The sequence below is a fragment of the Astatotilapia calliptera genome, chromosome 11 (genome assembly GCF_900246225.1).
Source record: "Astatotilapia calliptera chromosome 11, fAstCal1.2, whole genome shotgun sequence".
NCBI classification, from domain to species: Eukaryota; Metazoa; Chordata; class Actinopteri; order Cichliformes; family Cichlidae; genus Astatotilapia; species Astatotilapia calliptera.
Genome location: NC_039312.1, coordinates 20,861,608 through 20,880,924, shown reverse-complemented (window position 1 = coordinate 20,880,924; position 19,317 = coordinate 20,861,608). Strand labels below are relative to the sequence as shown.

General features: G+C 41.3%; 1 protein-coding gene across 2 annotated transcripts in view; it reads left to right on the top strand.

The window, feature by feature from the left end:
• Positions 1-414: 414 nt before the first annotated feature.
• itga10 (integrin, alpha 10) overlaps positions 415-19,317 on the top strand; it is a 29,740-nt gene continuing 10,837 nt past the window's right edge. For both annotated transcript variants that reach the window (XM_026183772.1, XM_026183771.1), the window contains exons 1-7: positions 415-537; positions 9,688-9,799; positions 9,928-10,037; positions 10,136-10,224; positions 12,351-12,465; positions 12,584-12,711; positions 13,427-13,575. In XM_026183772.1, the coding sequence (XP_026039557.1) occupies positions 486-537; positions 9,688-9,799; positions 9,928-10,037; positions 10,136-10,224; positions 12,351-12,465; positions 12,584-12,711; positions 13,427-13,575 (755 nt within the window). In that variant the 5' untranslated portion in view covers positions 415-485. The remainder of the gene's footprint in view (positions 538-9,687; positions 9,800-9,927; positions 10,038-10,135; positions 10,225-12,350; positions 12,466-12,583; positions 12,712-13,426; positions 13,576-19,317) is intronic.

Below are 19,317 nucleotides of genomic sequence, written 5' to 3'. Positions count from 1 at the left end.
TGGAGGGATAAAGCTGCTGCCTGCCTGTTTGTGAAGGCGTTACACATTTGTAATGGTTTAATGAGTCGGAACTGCGGCCTCTTGTTGGATGGGACAGGTGCAGTTATTGTCACGCCATGGGTCACTGAGACGTCACAAAGTTGATTTTTCATTTTTACATTTTTAAGACGTTTTCGCTCACTTTAACATAAGACGAGAAGAAGAAGAAGAAGAAGAAGAAGAAGAAAATCATAGCCAGATATTTCGTTTTATTCGTTGAATCAGTATTTAAGCTCCTGAAGTTGAACCCCATTCACGCACGTGGCATGCCACCGCGGCACAGTTTGGCCGACTTTTACGCATCTCTTGGAAAGAGAAAAAGCTGAAAACAAGCGTGTCTGTGTATGTGTGCGGTGGGCAACGACGCTCCTCATTTCCACCTAGTAAACGAGGGAAAAGGGGGAAAAAAAACATTAAAGAGAGACTTCTTTCATTCGGATTCATAAATGGAGCTGCGTAAATACCTGTTGTGCCTGGAGTTTATCCTCCTCCTTAAAGGTAAGAGCCACATCTCAGCCTATATTTCAGACCTTTAAAAAAAACCTGTTACATTTCTTTAAAAAGCCAAACAAAACTGAAGGACAGTTTAAAATAAGGTGAAGTTATTCATTCAGTTAATTCAGTTAACTCAACGCTGTGAACACAAATCTAAGTATATTCATCTCTGTGTAAAATAAGGCTCTGGTGTTGCTCCACTGCCCAGTTCCTTACCCCTCACTCAGCCCTCTCTTACTGGTGATTAACCTCCCTCAACTTTAAAAGACAGCATGTGCCAGTGATGGTGTGGCAGCCTCCCTGAGGCCCACTTAACACTGTGTGACAGTAAACTACTGACCATGAAGACATTCCTCAGATGATTTTGTGCTTAAAGAAGGAAAGCGGGAATCTTAAAACACCTGGACACACTCCATTTGCCAAATAAATCAAAGGTAAAGGAAGCTGTGCCTAAAGAGTACCGGTTCTTGGTTCAAAGTCAGATCCTTTAGTAAATCTATCACATATGTTTGAACTGAGGACATATTTCATTTTTGTTGGAGGTCTCCAGCTACCATCAGATATACGTGTACTCAGAGCCAAAAGGTTACCGGTTCATATCCGCTTATAGCTGACACATACAAACCCTGGCAGCTGTGTAACACGACCTCACCGGCCATATCAGCCATCTCTTAGACTTGATGTCTAAAGTTCCCCTAATAGGGTGCCTGTGCCATGTGTGTTTCTTCATGGAGCATGAACATCAGCTCCCCTTCAGTACTCATGTTCGCTGTGCCACAGAACAAACCGAGACGTTCCCACCCACCAGAAAGAAAGTGAAGAAAAAGGCCATTGTTGTCTGCATACTGATGCAGCTGATAAGCAGTGGTTAACTGCTGCCCTACGCCATGCAACCACGATGCAAAATTAGATCAATAGGCGTTGAGATTATGTTTTGCAAGGCATGTTAAATCTGTACCTGTGTCAAATCACACACAGTCGCTGAGGTTAATCTATAGAAGGAAATGTTGCCATTTGTGGTCATTTGTGGCAATTTGTGGCGTGATTATCCACGCTGCCCATTTTCACCCTTGTTCAGACCCCAAGGAATGAATGAGGAATGCATCAGGTACGAATGTTTCACGCTTTACACTCACCGGCGCATATACCCTTCATAGAAACACCAGCAGCCTGCGGTGTGGTTTTACACATTACACTCCATTACACGTTTCAATAAAGCATGAACAAGCCGACGTTTTTTTTCACCTTTTTAACCATGTAGCCTCTATTTTAATTCGTGCAGTATAGCTTAGTGTTTACGCTCGTCCCTGCGTGTGAGTTTGTAAGCCTAAGCATGTCTCGCACAGGAGCATGTAGGTGAGTGAGTATGTGTGTAATGTTAATGGCTTCAGCAGAACTCCCCTGATGTGGTCAGCAGGCATCTCATGTCTGTTACACTCTGCTATGCTTTTACTGAGATGTCAAACACAGGTGTGTTTGCGTGTGTGTGTGTGTGTGTGTGTGTGTGTGTGTGTGTGTGTGTGTGTGTGTGTGCATATTTCACTCTGTTTCACTGCTCATTCATAAATTCTTGCTATTATTCTCCCAGCTATCTTCTTGCGTGTTTTCTTTTACTCTCCCATAATTCGCTGACTTTCATTCCTACTCCCCCTCTTATTCGTCCTCCCCCATTCCCCACGAGAGGGTGACAGAGATTAGAACAGAACACGATGGAGATAATGGAGAGAAAATCTGTGGAAGGGTGTAAGAAGAGGTGAAGGAGGGAGAATGAGTGGAGGAACATTATGAGTCACTTCAATACAGATGACAGAAACAGACTGAATAAGACATCTCTGCTCGAGGACATTTCACAGAGGTGCTGTAAGTCAGACGTGTAAATTAAAGAGGACAGGGATATACATCATTGTCTTTAGTTAATGCTCTAAATGCTGGCATGTCTTTGTAGTCCCCCAAACACTATAGTGCTAAGTTCCATTCCTTTTGCCCGACATGTATACACACATGCACATACATATACTGTACTACACAATCGCAACTATTCACATCAAGCAGCAGTAGCGCCCAGAGCTGAGCGTGTGGTTGAGCGAATCTGGACTTAGTTTGGCTTGATAAATGTTTGCCGGCAGTTGTCATGGCAATGGGTGGTCAGACAGCTTGTGGTAAAGTGTCATATATAAACCAAGATGAAAATACAACCAGAGGAGGGATGGCAGGACAGGGAAAACAGGGAATGATGGTACAGTTTTCTGGAAGCTGCAGGGGTTGAGACGGGAGATTTGTCCTTGTGGTGCATTTATAGCGTGTGTGTCTGCTCATTTTATAGCAGAGTGGGCAAAAAATAAATAAAATGAGCAATTTAAGGCTCATGAGAGAATGAGCTAAACACGAGGATAAAAGAGAACATCAGTAGCAGGAGCTGTTATCAGATCCCTGCTTTGATGTGGGAAGAAATCTGGAGTTGGAGTGTGGGTGACATTGTCTCAAGAAAAGAGAGAAACAGTTTACTGCAGTGTGTAAGACGGGTGGTGGGTGTCAATCTGAAAGAATAGCTAATTGCAAAAAGCCTGGGAAAATGGATTTTCTTTCTCTGGCAAGGGAAATAAAGACTGCAGAATTATTATACTGCTGCCTACGCGGATCCCCAATGCTGAAGCCTGTTAAAACATCTGTGTAGAACTGGATAGATGCATGAGGCTCATCTTAGTCACTGGAGGCTTGGATAAAGAAATACTGGAAGCTTGCGCTGATGTGCAAAATCAGCAGAAACAAGGCTTAAGGGTCTACAACCATGCCAGCAGCTCTGTGAGGCAGTGTTTGAGACAATGCTCATTGGTTCTTCCAGTATAGACGACTAAATATAAACACTTTTAGAATAACATAGTTAGTATAATAGACTTTTTTATTGCATCATTTATATCTCACTCAATCAACTGTAAATGTGTAACCAGAAGATCTAATTATAAATAATTACATTTTATTAACATCACTGCAATGCTATTAATACTTAATGATGAACTAATTGATCAGTTGATTAAAAATTGGTTGTTGTTTGGTGCAGTTGGAAAAATTATGTGTAAGCTGGTCATCTAACTGTTGGGATTTTCTCTCTAATGTTGTAGGACCGTTACTCTACACTGTAAAGCAGCTTGAGGGAACTGTTGTTGTGATTTGGAGCTACACTGAATCGAATTAAATTGCACGTTTATTTGTACGGGCCAATAATCAGCCTTCTGTTGTTCCAACATCCAGTATATCCCCAAAAGCTGATTCTGTTCATCTGGACATAGCGTTTTCAGTGGGAGAAACGTTTTGTCACTCATCCAAGAGACGAAACGTTTCGGGATTTACCTACCTGGATGATTAAGCATGCATCGAAACATCCAGTATAAGTCTCTGAATTTTTTGTGGTACAGTGAGCTCAGCAGGTTAGGTTTGTGTTACCTATGTTAGGGTCATGTTGGTGAATTGTCTCATCTCACCTTCCCTCCATCTTTTAATCAACAGAAACCTGCTTAGTGAACCATAGTATCACCAACTTTTGTAAAATGCCCATCATTTTATATTTAAAAAAAGAGAAAAAGAGTGAGACTATAAGCTCAGCAGCAAAGTGCTTGCAAAGGCCAAGTCAGGAGTCTTTTTACAACCACATTTATCTTCCCCTCATGGCTATTCTAGGGTCAGAATCAATCACAGGGCTAATGTAGTTTATGGCCAGTTTAGAAAACACAAACAATTTAGCTTTCATGGACATTGGAGGGAGCCCAGAAAGCTACAAGAAGAACATTCAAATGATAAAATCAAGGGAACCCGTTGGCAGCAGGTTTGAACCCGAACCTTTCTTACTGTGAGGTGACAGGTTAACCACTGCGTCACTGCTGTTCTCATCCAGTTGTTGTCAAGGTAAGTTACAACCAATAAAGTCAAACTCAAAGTGGTGACAGACAAAAAGTCTCTGCGTGTAATAATTTATTGACATAACTTAATCTACACCAGAATATCTGCTGTTGCCATGTCTGAAAGCCTCCATCTTTGTAGGTGTATGTGGTGAGTACGTCTATGTAGATAAAACCAGACAAAATGTGTGTGACAATGCAGTCATGTTACAAGAAAGACAATCTGTAGAGAAAAGTGAAGAAGCAGGTAGAAGAAACTACAGTGTGTAAGAAAAGCATGAGCAGGGACGGAAAAGAAACACTGAACATATCTAGTTTCATTCTCTAAACCAAGTGGAATCCCAATCTGATTGGCTTGGCGGAGGTACAATCCTGTGCAAAAGTCTTGATTCACCCCTTGTTTCTTTATATTTTGCTGGGAAACTGAGAAATACGTGCAGCGATTTATTGAAATATGTGCAAGAATACATGGAAATACAGTGTGTAAGGCACAAATGAAGTTTGTCAAATTCTAATGAGTTTGAAGGTCAATATTTGATATGACCACCTTTATTGTTTCCACAGCCTGCGCTCTCTCAGGCAGCTTTCATGTCATTCAAAGCTTTTGTTCTGTTTTCCATCAAGATGATCACTGCTTCACTGATGTTGAGGTCTGGGCTCTGGGGAGGCCAGTCCATGACTCACAGTGCTCCTTTATGAGGTTTTCTATCCAGGTATGCTTTTACTGCATTGACAATGTGATTGGGATCATTTTCATGCTGGAAAATCAGGCTTCTGTTCTGTCTATCAGATGCTTTCCAGATGGTAATGTGTGGTGGATAAAAATCTGATGGTACTTTTCTGTGTTCATAATTTCATCAGTTTCAAGATCTCCAGCCCTACTCTCTGAAATACGGCAAATGCAAAAACCTCGCCTCTGACCTTCTCCATACACACTGATGAGAATTTTAACAATAAATTTCAAATTTGGATGATCACTCCATCAGACCTGTTGCCACTGATTTTTCTTCCATTTCTTGTGTAATTTGGTAAAACGCAGACGTGTCTTCAACTGAGACCAACTCTGATGAGGCTTCAGTCATGTGTCTTTGCTGGCTTTAAGATAATGCTGTGGCACTATGACACTACGCTGACACAAAAACAAGTTTTGAGCTAATAGCACTCGGGAATCATTTTGCTGGTACAAAAATATCATTTTATGCCCGTCAGACCTGGCTTATCTTACATTTTTCATTGATTCGAGTAAAAAAATGGAAACAAATAATGCTTGTTCATACAGACTCTTTGCAATAAAGTGCCTAAAGATACAGTTTAACATGAGTGCTTTGCTAAATTGTCCGTTATGTGTTGAGACAACACTGGTTTATCCTTTGGGTTAACCTGAATGATTTATAGGTCAGTGTCAAGTGTTTTAAAAGCAAACAAACAAATATTATTCTGAAAAAATTGTTAGAGACAAGAACCTGACTAAAAATGAGTGAAAAAGCAGCCAATGTCCAAAGAAAAACTTTGAAAGACCTTCAGAAAGCTCGGAGAACTATTGCTCAACACCATTTTAAAAACTTTAGGAAACTGTGGCTCCTTAGAAGCAAAGTATAAATAATTGAGGAGTGAGGCAAGACTTTTGCACAGAATTGTGACTGTCTGTGTTTAGTTGTGGGAAAGTACCTGGACACAAGTGTGTAAGCAGCTGTTTCATAATCATGCCACCAGTGTTTTGGTCTGCTTCCCAGTCTGGGAGTACTGGAGAAGTTACAGAACTGTTAGGAAGGAACTGTAGATGTTGCTAAACTGCTCAGTAAACTGAAGCCATTCTGAAAGCCCATTTTAGCAACCACATCCAACACACCCTACAAATAACATACAGTAGACACACAAGTGGGACAAGTTAAATACCGACTGTTGAGAGCTGCAGAGCTGTCTCAGTCTGAACTGAAAATAATACACGATGACTCTCTTTAATCTATGGGGAACTGTGTAGGCAAGAAATACCAGCTGGCTCATATCCTATGAGCTACTTTCAACCACTTCAGTGGAAACAGGAAATACATATATATCTGCTTAAATGTTTGCTTGACAACATTTTCTTTAACTTGTATTGTCCATTACATACTCAGTCTATTTATGGGTGTTTGGAAATAACCTGCTATCTGCTACATGTAGCTTGAAATGCAAAAGATGAAGCCAAAATCAGATAAATCTCAGATAAATTGGATTGGTTCACATGTCACGTTCAGCGTATATATGTCACCTGTATGTACACTGAAAAAAGAGAAATGCTGGAACAGCTTAGTTATATTACGTCGATTGGTAATGCATGATTGAATTATTAAATAATAAGTCAACCAGATCAACCCAACACAAAGCATAATACGTGAAGCTTAACTTGGGTGCTTTAAAAATACCAAGTTAAGGGACCAGGCTCTAATTTCAAGTTGACAGAAACCCAAAAAAATACACCAACCTCACTAAAGCATTACCTCAGCTACAACTTAAATACTCCTTGCACAGTGTAACTTAAGAGTCACCAAAATTTGGATCCGTGACAGAATTTTGTTCGAGTCACCACTAAACACAGGCTGAATGAAGAAAAGTGCAGAAAGCCTGGCTTCCACCATTTAAACACAAATTTAGGCATTTGTGAGTTTTTTCATGACTTCTCCAGTACTTCCTGTCCTCCACTACATCTCAAAGGTAACCGTTGCCCTTTCTCCCTCACTATGTGACAGCTAGATACTCAATACTTGCAGTAAATGATGATACTGGCTGTTCTGTTATGAATGAAACAAATATAACTTGCAGTTGGACATGAAGTTGCTCACAACAGCTAAATTCTGCTTCTACTGTGACGGCCACAGGGCTGACCTTGTTTTCTTTGTTGCCTTTGTCTATCTCTTCCGGGTAACTGGTGGATGGAGCAGACCTAATTTGGGATGTAACATACCTGAGCAGGCTCGGGGCCGTCTAAAGCAGCCCTGCCAGACCTTCGTGGGGGCTTTTTTTCTGCTCCTCTCTTGCACTCACTCGTACACTTACCCTGCATATACACTAATCTGCTGACAACCACTCCTACTAATCTTTGGTTTCTTTGTTTTATTTAATTAAGCTATTTAATAGCATCCTAAAACGACGTGTGTGCTTTCTCTTTTTGAACCAGGGTAGTATAAAAATCCCAAGATGCGATCTTTCCATTTTAAATAATTTGCTTTAAAAATGTTTTTACATTTTCAATGCAGGACGTTGTGTTTACACCGTAGTATAAGTGTAGACTACAGTGTATAGACTGCAGTGTATAGACTTCTACTGCCATGAGGTCTCTCTTGGAAATGAGATTTTTAATCTCAATGAGATTATTTACCTAGATAAATAAAGGACTAATAAAAAGTATAAGTAGCTGTATTTAAGTAGAAGATGCGAGTCCTTCCTCCATCACAGTGCTTATGCTGGCATCTGTTGGCATTGAAGATTACAAGTCTGACACTGAAAAACAATGTGAGGGTGTGGTGCTAGAAGTGAGCTATGAGCTCTGTGGTCTCTTCTTCATCTCATCTACATTTGCTGCACCTAGCATAACACACCCGGGTCCCCAGACTGCAAGTCGATTAGCTGTGGGTCACTTATGTGTCAGGTGCTTATGAGGAATAAATGTATACGAATTAACAGTCCAGGGTCTGTTTTTCTGCTGCACCTAGTTTGATCTTTTTTAATGTTTCCCTTTTAAAAAGGTTCAAATGGATGCTGAAACATCCGTGTTATTTATTTTCAAGCTGTTTGACTCCTAAATCTTTATTCATTTAGTTTAGCTCTGATCATCAGCACCGAGCAGCTCAAACATGCTTCAGCTTACTTACAGATGTAAACAAGTCAGTGAGCTACCATCTCACTGTGTCTCCCTTGCTTCTCCCTGTAAGTATGAAGGGCAGCTTGTGTGTCATAACAGGGAGCTCACTATATTTAAGAGTTTTTCTAACCCACACCCTTCCTTGCTTTGCTTCTTCTCTTCTCTCTCGTCTCCCTCTTTCCCCTTAGACTGAACTCTCTTTTTCCTCAGAGACGGCCTTTGGTCACTTTGTTTATCCATCTTTTTGACACCCCCCTACCCGCCACCCCCTGTCCCCTCTAATTCTCTTCTCCAAGGCCAAGACATGAAATAATAATCTTACTCTTCACTGTAGCTCTAACTACACATAGTGCACACAGTTGTCCAAGTTTTTCACTGGCCTTTGACAGCTTATGAATAAAGTTTATGTAAGTGCATTAACTTTAGCGCTCCATGAACAGATGAATAAATAAAAAAGCATAAGTTGGAGAGGTAGATGGAATGATTTATATTTGTACTACCATGTCGATAAGGTTGTGGGTTTGAATCCAGGCCAGGAGTTTGAATGTTCTCCTTGTGTCTGTGGGGGTACTCTCTGGGTACTCCAGCTTTCTCCCACACTCCAACATGCACACCAGGCTTTAAGAGCAACTGATTATTCCAAATTGGCTAAAAAGGTGAAAGTGAGCATGAATAGCTGCCTGTCCATTGTGTTAGCCCTGCAACAGATTGGCTGTACCCCACCTCTCACCCTATAACAGTGATACGCTACAGCTCCAAGTGGAAGAGGATGGATGGATGCTTTAAAAGTTATGGTTTTAATACCATTACAATTCCAGCATTTTCCCCAGTTACAGTTTGTATACTAAATCAACCACCTAACTAACGGGTTAGTTTAATATTTAAAATCTAAACTTCAAACTTTTCTTTGAATGCACAGCTTCCCCCCTATAATTTTTTTACGTGAATCTTTAAGAGAAAAAACCCATCTTCCACGCTTTATACACATCACTCAGCCATAACACATGACACAGGAAAATGTAGGGTAGAGGGGTTTCCTCCTGCCAGAAGAAGTTTTACTGGGGCTGTAACATTCGATCTTGTCCTGTGGTGTCTGGTACCCAGATATTGGCAGCTGGCAGTCCTGTTGCTGCTCAATCAGACTGGGATCTGCAACATTTCATGGGGATTTTGTTAGCAATGCCTTGTCCCCAATGACTCTGAACGAGAGGATTAGCATTATCTGTTTGTAGTTTTAATGTTATCCATTAAAGTGTTTTTTTGTTGTTGTTTTTTCAGCTTGATTCAGTTGATTTATTGGAGCATGCCACTTTTTTTGTGGTTGTATTATTTAATTGAACAAAATTCAGTTAAGTGAGCACTGTTTTGTTGTCTGTTTTTGTCATCGGTGTTTAAAATGTTCTTTGTCATGTCTTCCAGAGCTTTGTCAGTGTTTCAACATAGATGTAAAGCACCCGCGCATATTCACCGGTCCAGAGGACGCGCTGTTCGGCTTCTCCGTCTTGCAGCATGAAGCAGATGGAGAGAAATCGTAAGTCTGTGAGGGAGACAGTCAAATATAATCTAATGGAACCACACAGTCATAAATAAACTGTCATAACATGTACACAAAGCGGGCGATGGATGACATTTTGATGATGAATGAATTACTCCGTAAAGGATGCTGGTTGGTGCTCCCTGGGACGGGCCGCCCAACAACAGGAAAGGAGATGTGTACAAATGCAGCGTGGGACGGGAGAAGAACTCAAGCTGCAATAAAGTGAATCTAGGTGAGAGAAACTATGAGTTGAAGAAAATATGCAGGAAAAAAATCCTCAATTCATGTTTGGATTTGTTACTTCAAAGCTAAGATGTTTGTGTCGCTCAGGTGAGACGGCTCTCCAGAACGTTTCTAAAAATCTGAGGAATTCTCACTTGGGAATGACCCTCACACCAACTTCACCTGATGGCTTCCTGGTATGTGGCATCAACACTGGAAAACGGGGCTTTTTATTTTTCCTACATGGGCAGTGGGTTGATGGGTGGGAGCCTGAAGGGATGTGGTCAGACCAGGTTGAGTTTGTTCAACAGAATTCTGATGAATTCGCTCCCTTCGAGTGTTTTTAGTTGAATTTAGATTTGACCACAAGCGATTCACTGATCCTCCTCTTTCTTTTCTTTCATTTTGGACATGCATTTGCACATTTACATAGTGTGGGAAGGTGTTTTAAACCCATTTCCAAACAAGTGGAAAACATTCAAGACAGTTACCAATCTTCCCAGGAGTGCAAGTCACAGAAAATTCACTTCAAAGTCAAACTCTACAATGCTCAGAGAAACTGCAAAAAACCCCAGCGCCACATCTCAGACAGTACAGGCCTCAATCAGCGTGTTACACAGTAAAGTAGCTAACCACAAGACTTCTAGAGTAATGTCTATTTAACAGATGAGATCAAAGTGGAACTGTTTGGTCATAAGTCTCAGCAGCATGTTTGGTGAAAACCAAGCACAGCATATCAGCGCAAACACCTCAGACATACTGTCAAGCACAGTGGAGGAGAGGTCATGATTTGATCTTGTTTTGGAGCCACTGGTCAATAGTCAATAACTGCAGTATGTCAGTGGGCTGGTTGTCAGTGTAGGTTGTATTTAAATAGTTTAATCGAACCTCGTGAGGACCACATAATTTATTTTATGTCCTGATAGGTAAAACCTTAGAATTTAAGGAGGGTGTATTTTCTTTTTACCATGACTCTAATTAATGTGAGAACTTACAGAGCTTGTAGTTACTGACACAATAACCAGACATGAATGATTCAAAGTCAAGCTGATGAAGTCAAGTGCAAAGCAACGTTTATGGACAGAATCTAACTCGAGTTTAGGTTTAAGACTTTAGCTTTTATACAGACTTCTTGAAATCTTACTCACTCATTTATCCTAATTTCTGCACTTCTGAGGCTTCTGGCTTGCAGACCCACACACTTATTGCCTTAGCGAGGAGACAGCAGTTTGTGTTACATGCCTTCTTTGTGTAACTCTGTGTGTATGTTGGGCAAGTGTGCTTGCGTGTTTTGGTGTCTGCCAGGTTTTTTACTGCTTCTTCGGGCGTGGAGTCGTGTACAGTTCAAAAAACGCTAGCCAGCTTAGGCGGGTTTTTTGTGTGCGCGTGTGCACAGGCATGTGTGCGGGCATGTGTGTGTGTGTTTATCTTAACCCCAGTGGTCAGGTCTATAACAGGATCGGAATGCGTCTCCGGCCCTTTGTTAATGACAGACCTACCAAAAGCCATAGCACCTCTTTCGCTTTTCTCCATCTTCTCCCTCCATCGTTTCCTCCCATCCCTCTCTCTCCATCCTTTCTTCTCTGCCTGTCTGTGTGCCTGAGGAGAAACCCTTCCATAATGACAGGGCAAGAAAAACCAGGATGTTTCTCTTTCTCTCATTCTACCCCCACTTCACCCCACTTTCAGTCTCCTTCTTTTGTCTTTCTGCTAGCTTCTTTTTTATCTCTTGTCTCTGCATTCGCCCCTGTTCTTTCCTCTTGGTATGGAAAGCCAAATAAATGGCGCGCTTTGAAGGCAGAAATATTTTTTATAGGGTGCCCCCTCCCCAACCTCCTTACTCACCCTCCCTACATTTAGCACAATCAAGTTTAAATCGCTCATACTGGTCTTGTGCTCCAGCTCTGTGAAACCGCTCATGACAACTGTGACTGCCAGCATGTCGACAATAGTCTCCCTCCTTCTCCTGTCCTCCAAACCACACTATTGTAGTTTTTCCATGACTTATTCCCTCTTGTGACTTGTTTTCTTTTTGTTCCCTATCTGCCCTGATTTAATTGTTATCGTTTTGTGCGTTTTTGTGTGTGTTTGTGGGTATGTTTGTGTGCACATTTCCATGTTTTAAACTCTTTGATACACATCTTGTGCACGTAAAACAAACAGTGGAAAAGAATAAACTCTGTTCAAATTAATTACAGCTACTTGTGAAATTCACCTGTAAAACAGATGCTTGTGTGTGTGTGTGTGTGTGTGTGTGTGTGTGTGTGTGTGTGTGTGTGTGTGTGTGTGTGTGTGTGTGTGTGTGTGTGCATCTGTTTTGCAGGCATGTGCTCCACTGTGGTCACAAGAGTGTGGTACATCTATGTTCAGCACTGGCATCTGTGCCTCAGTCAGCGATGACCTAGAACCAAGAGAGACAATCGCTCCAACAGCACAAAGTAACTATACTTACACAAACACACTCACAAACACAAAAAACCCACAAAGTGCGGCAAAGAAACATGTTGCAGACCTGCTTCAATCAACCAAACATTTCTAAACGTCCATATCTGGCAGGGTGCTCGACGTACATGGACATCGTGATCGTGCTGGATGGCTCCAACAGCATCTACCCCTGGTACGAGGTCCAAAACTTCCTCAGTAACATCCTCAGCAAGTTCCACATCAGCTCAGACCAGATGCAGGTAAAACTCCAATTCAGTGTGTATTTGCACAGCCGATAAATATTATTTACACTAGTAATGGAAACTTGTGGGTTTAAATTTGAGTGAGTCTCCCACTTAAATATCTGGAACCCCTTAGCTGCAGCCCAGAGCAGTAAGACAAGCTAGTCCCTTGAATGAAAACATGCTGACAGGGACGTATTAGGAACCAGTTTGGCAAATATGTCCAGAAGAATAGTTGGAGTAATGTAAAGGGACATGAGCCCAGCTCACTTGAGGTTGAAGGGGAATGGGAGCTGGGGGTTTTGGTGATGGTGTGTGTGTGTGTGTGTGTGTGTGTGTGTGTGTGTGTGTGTGTGTGTGTGTGTGTGTGTGTGTGTGTCTGCATGAGTTGGGGAGGGGAAGTGAGGTTTCTAGTGACATTATTCAAAGCAAAGCAACTAGTAGAGTGAAAGGAGAACTGAGTAATGAAAAGGGGAGGTGGGGGGTAAGGGGTAGCAGGCAATGTGAGGTGAAGAGGAAATACCTCTGGTTTTTGAATGAATTCAGAAATCCCCCAAGTGCACTGTTTGCTTTAAGAACAGGACTGGTACTTAAGGAGATAGTTCAACCCAGAAACAAAAGTCTCAGATGTTGCTTTCCACAATTATGTGCCGGCACAACCAATAACATGTGGCATTGTTGAAATGCTTGTGTGTTTCTGTACGTGTGTTTGCCCTCGCGTGTCCATATTTAGGTTGGTATTCTGCAGTATGGTGAGGTAGCTGTTCACGAGTGGTCTCTGAAGGACTACCAGACCACACAGGAGGTAGTGGAGGCCGCCAAGAACATCAGCCGACAGGAGGGACGGGAGACGCGCACGGCATATGCGATTGAAACAGCCTGGTAGGCATGGCAGTTTACTAGTCGGGGATGATTTTTCTCATTCTAAAGCATGCTGTAGATTTGGCAGGTTAACTGGAATCTATGTGACGCTTTGGTTTTTGTTTGTAACAATAGTTGGTGCTTATAAATAGATCACTGTATAATTTTCAGTTATAATGGCAATCAGATCTGTTTTCTTCTTCTCTAATTTCCTTTCTAACAATATGCTCCATGTTTAATTTATGGAAAACTATTCGATTTCTCATAATGTATGATCTGTTTCTGTTCAAAATTAGTCAGCGGTAGTGGCAGCACACCACACAAGTATCTTTCAGCCAATAGTTTTAGTTCGGACAGGTTTACTTCTTGAGTTCATTCTCACTGATTTCAGGCAGCTGTTGTAAGCAAAAAAGCTGAAACAAACCACTCTACACTCCCTATACATAAACGCTTAGTGCCCAACAACAATTTCAGAAGTAGCTGGTTTCCAGATGGTATTGCATCTCCAACATAACTAGCTGAAATGCAGTTCCAAACCTCGACGGAGGCTCCACTCAGTGTCCAGGGGTGTCCAACTCCAGGCCTCAAGGGCAGGTTTTGGATGAGTCCTTCATCCATCACAGCTGATTTAAATGGCTAAATAACCTCCTCAACATGTCTTGAAGTTCTCTAGAGGCCTGGTAATGAAATAATCATTTAATTCAGGTGTGTTGGCCCAGGGTGAGATCTAAACCCTGCAGGACACCGGCCCTCGAGGTAAATTGCTAAATTGTTTGTTTGATTGTTTGAAGGGTAAAAGTCATAAGTCAGTGTTAAGCGATTTAACAAAAAACAAAATCCTCTGAAAATGAACAGGTACAAGGACTGAAAATGACTCAAAGATCAACCAGTGAAAAACATTGAAAGACCTTTGCTTAAGACCCCTTCAAAATTAAAATAAAAAATATATAAGGAAATAAGTGGCGGTTCAGTACAGTGTGCAAGATCAAATCCAGATAAAATGCATAAGGGACCTTTGAGGCAGTCTTCTATAACTTCCTCATGGCTGCACTGTCACCCAGTTCCTCCACACATCCATCACTTTGTAGAGGTATGTTGGGGGGCTTTAACGCTGGTAACCCAAGTGTAAAGAAGTTGGCAGGTCAGTGAAAAATCTTTCTTTTCAAAACAAAATTCCTCCTTTATTAAAGTCATACCCACATAGAGCACCACACCCAGACCTGATGTGTGGCCGTGACTGTTATTTTGGTATGTGTGTCTCTGAGCACGCACACACGTTCACACAGGTAATTGGAGGGTTCCTGTTTTCTGGTACATTTAAAGGTAAAAGTTGGACATGTAAACGATAGTGGAAAAGCAGCCCCTGGAAACCAGTATAAGGTCTTAAAGCTTTTTACTTTAAAACGCCAGCGATTGGAAATCCAGTTTTTGCTTTCACTGTAACTGTCATCTTCGCTCCCTGCCCAATGTGATGGTTGGGCTAAGTTATATGCTGTATATGTGTGTCTAAGTGTAAACAAGTAAAATATAGGCATTAACTTGACATTAAGAGGCGGGACTATCAAAAGATAACTTCTAAACTAACTCTCATAAACATATCTACTTCCACTCTCACATACTCATGCACAGATGGACAGATAGCAGCCCTGGCACTGGCAGGAAAGTGACGGGGTAAGAAAAACAACGAGATTAGCTGAGCTGGGCTAGCCGGCTGCTGGCTCAGCACAGCTGCAGGTGTGGCATGACCTGACCCAGACTGGTCAGCCAAGTAGTTCTGCTACAGCTGTAAAAATACACACAGAGACACGTACAGCATGCACGTGCACACGTACACACACATAATGAGGACTCATGTATAACTTGTTAAATTCACGAACGATGCCTTTTAACTATTCTTTCAAGACTTGACAGTTACAGCATTTGTTCCCTGACCTCCTGACCTCAACGTTAACCTTCTTCACTGTGTGTTTAACTTTCAGCCTTTACCCCAACCATCTCCTTATGAGAAACCTACCCTAAAATGAAGCACTTAGCTAAAATAGCTCCCGAAAGAACAACAGAAGATTTCGAGTTCCTGGGAGAGCGGTCGGTGCAGATTTAAACTGATCTTAGACTTTATTCACATTAATGCCATAAAAATCAGGAATTTCGATTTGACTTGAAGTTGACTGCTCTGAGGCTTGGCATATTTGAGAGCTAACTATTTGAGGAGGAGAACTATTTGGGACTACTGGAAAGAAGGAATTATGGTTTATTCAAATGATTAACATTTCACACCTAATTTGGTAGAAATAATCCGACCAGATCTACTGTGCGTAACTTGATAAGCATGCTATAAAAGTACAGCTGTGGGAAAATGCACAAAGAAACCCCCACAATTAAAGGGATTTTTTGAGCTAAGCTAGCTAGTGTTAGTGAAAACTAATCACAGAGAAGGACTTATTGGTGGCCAAATTCAAGGCAAACGTAGGACAGAAATGCTTCAGTAAGTCCTCCAACTAAAAAAATCATATCAGCTATCATCTGCTATCATGTGACACGACCCATGAAACAAAACATAGCAGTGTTTCCACAAAACAAAGTCTGCATTAGGAGCCAAATGATGGGTAGTATCTCACCTGCTGTTACATTATCTGTTGGTTTGTGGAACCCCTGCTTTCAATTGTTGACTTTTTTCTTTTTTTTTCAAAAAAGTTGGGTTGCTGACAACAGAATGCAATCATTTGTAAATCTCAAAAATCCACATTTTATTGACAAGAGAACATAGAAAAGGTATCAAATATTCAAACTGAGAAAATATATTTAATTTGAGGAAAAACGAGGCCAGCTCTGTGCCTGAACTCTTACTTTGAAGTCTTGCTGTCTAGTAGCTGCAGTATGGAGTTTATCATTGTCTTGCTGAAATATGCGAAGCCTTCCCTCAAAAAAAAAAAGAAAGAAAGAAAGAAAGCGTTATATAGGCAAAGGCTTTATTCAAATGCAGCTGAGAACAGGTGAGTCTTCAACCTGGATTTAAATAAACTGAGTGTTTCAGCTGATCTGAGGCTTTCTGGGACTTTGTTCCAGATATGTGGAGCATAAAAGCTGAATGCAGCTTCTCTGAGTCTGGTTCTGACTCTGGGAACGGATAAAAAACAGGATCCAGATATCCATGAGGGATCTGGAAGGTTCATACTGGGCCAGGAGGTCACTGATGTATTTTGGTCCTAAACCATTCAGAGCTTTATAGACCAGCATCAGAACTTTAAAGTCTATCCTCTGACGGACAGGCAGCCAGTGTAAAGGCCTCAGAGCTGGACTGATGTGGTCCACATTTTTGGTCTTAGTTCTGAATGAGCTGTAGTTGTCTGACTGATTTTTTTTTAGGTGGACCTGTAAAGATGCTGTTACAGTAATCAAGCCTACTAAAGATGAATGCATGGACTAGTTTTTCCAGGTCCTGTAGAGACATCAGATCTTTTATTCTTGAAATATTCTTGAGATGATAGTTAGCTGACTTTGTTATTGTCTTAATGTGTTTTTCTAAGCTTAGGTTTTTCTAAGTTTAAGTTAAGTCTGCGTCCATCACTATAGCTTTAAGCACTGATGTTATCTTTTCAGATGTGCAAGCTGCCAATGCAATAGATACTCATCCAACCCAATACCATCAGAGATGACATGTTTGATGGACCCTCTCACTGTCAGATTTCACATTTGGATTTGTCTGATCACAGAACAGACAGAATCTTTTAATGCAGTGCTGCCTGAGGCATCACAGGGGTCCTGTTCTGATTTTCAGCCTTGTCCCTTGCACACAGAGATTTCTTCAGATTCTGGAGACACTGCACTCTCATAGAGTAACAACTTATCAATAAATAGACCCATCCCAAAGCATTCTCTGCTTTATTATCTGTTGGACTCTAAATAGGAGAATGAATCACCAAATGAACATCATGTTATGTTAAAAAAGAACTGAAACTGGGAATCGAGGTCATAAACTTCTTATAAAAACTTTAGTGAGGTATTAAATTCAGTGAGGAGTAGGGTAGTTTATTCATAGAGTTCAACGCAATCTTACTTCTTTTTGCAGCCAGGAGTCACTCAGCCTCACTCTGTGTTTCAGCTGTGACTGTCTGGAAGTTTCACCCATTGATTGCTTTGGTTTTTACTCTCGATTTTTAGGCACAAAGATGACAACATTTGCAGATTCCATCCCGTATCACAATAATGACACCACCAAACATTATGCATGTGCTTCTTCACTCTGCTAGAAGTACTTTAACTTTAAATCATAAACATAGCTCACAATAACGGCTCGCATGAGGAACATTTTTTGTCTGTGGGAGGAAAGTCAAGGACTTGACCTGAATCTGACTGCCACTTGTATAGTGTAGTTACACACTTTACCTAAAACTTGATTGTTTTGTATCTCCTTGCATAATGAAATGAGACTAGTACCAGACTAGAGTACAATTTGATTGCAGACTAGATGACTGCTTCATTAACATGAAGTAACCCATCTAGAATTGGATTTGCCACTAATTTTTTTTATCGCTCCACCCGTCTGAGACGCACACCATTCCCTTCTACACACACACGCAGAAAAACAACTAAAGTACACACACACAAACCGCTGTGCTGTGTCATTACCACACTGCTATGACTCCATAAAATGGCTAGTAAATACAGCCAGGCCTCCCAATTAGCTCCCATCACTTTCTCTGCTCTTTCATCTCCCTGTCCTTCTTTCTCATCTGTTTCTTGCTTTTCCTTTTATTTTTCCTTTGTTTCTTGCCTGTTTTTGTGTCTCTTGTATCCTCATTTTCCCCAATCTTGTCTCCACCACTGCCCCCCACTCTTCTGTCGTTCTTTTCAATCTTTCCCATCACATTTGTTCTGCTGTATAATTCACTAAATTTTAACGATAAGCACAACGAAGTGGGTTTTGCACTCATAATGTTTGATGTAATTTTACTGTCTTTATTCTTCTTGTTCTTATAATGAAAACTTATAGTTTGCATTATAGTACCATTATTGTCATTATTCTCCATTCGTGTGTTTGTAGTTTTTCTGTTTGTTGCTTTTTTCCCTCATCTTAATGTGACTTTTCTCGTTCATTTGTTCCTTTTCTTTTAACTCCTCTCCTTTCTTTCTCCTCTCCTACTCTGCACCCTATGTAATTTGCAGACTGCATAGGGGAAACTGTTGTTTTTAACTCAGAGTTTCTTGCGGCTGACCACAACGTTATATTTAGTCATGGGCTGGAGTTAGGCCTGAAAATGACTGAGTTCACTAGCAGTGACTTCTCTGCCTCATTCACTCTGTGTGTGTGTGTGTGTGTGTGTGTGTGTGTGTGTGTGTGTGTGTGTGTGTGTGTGTGTGTGTGTGTGTGTGTGTGTGTGTGTGTGTGTGTGTGAGGCTTACCAACCCTATTCAGTGCTTGAATCAGCTCCCACTGAGAACAGGTTTCCTCCAGACAAATGGGGTGCAGCTCGGGTCTGTTTGTGTGTTTGTCAAGTTTTCGTCTGTGTGTCATAGCACAGCTGGACTGGAATGCACAAATGTGGTTCTTGTGTGCAGTGACACATCCACACTGCACGCAGTGACTGGTTGGAGTCAACTGGCAGCTGATGCATGTGTGTCAAGTTGGACTAATAAAGTTGTGGAAAGGTCCAGCTGTGACTTGGGCCACTTATATCGCGCTCGATGAAAGCAACTCAAACTCCGTGTTTTACTAGCTTTTTCTTTTTCTCAGAGAAAGGATTAATGTTGTGTGTTATCTTA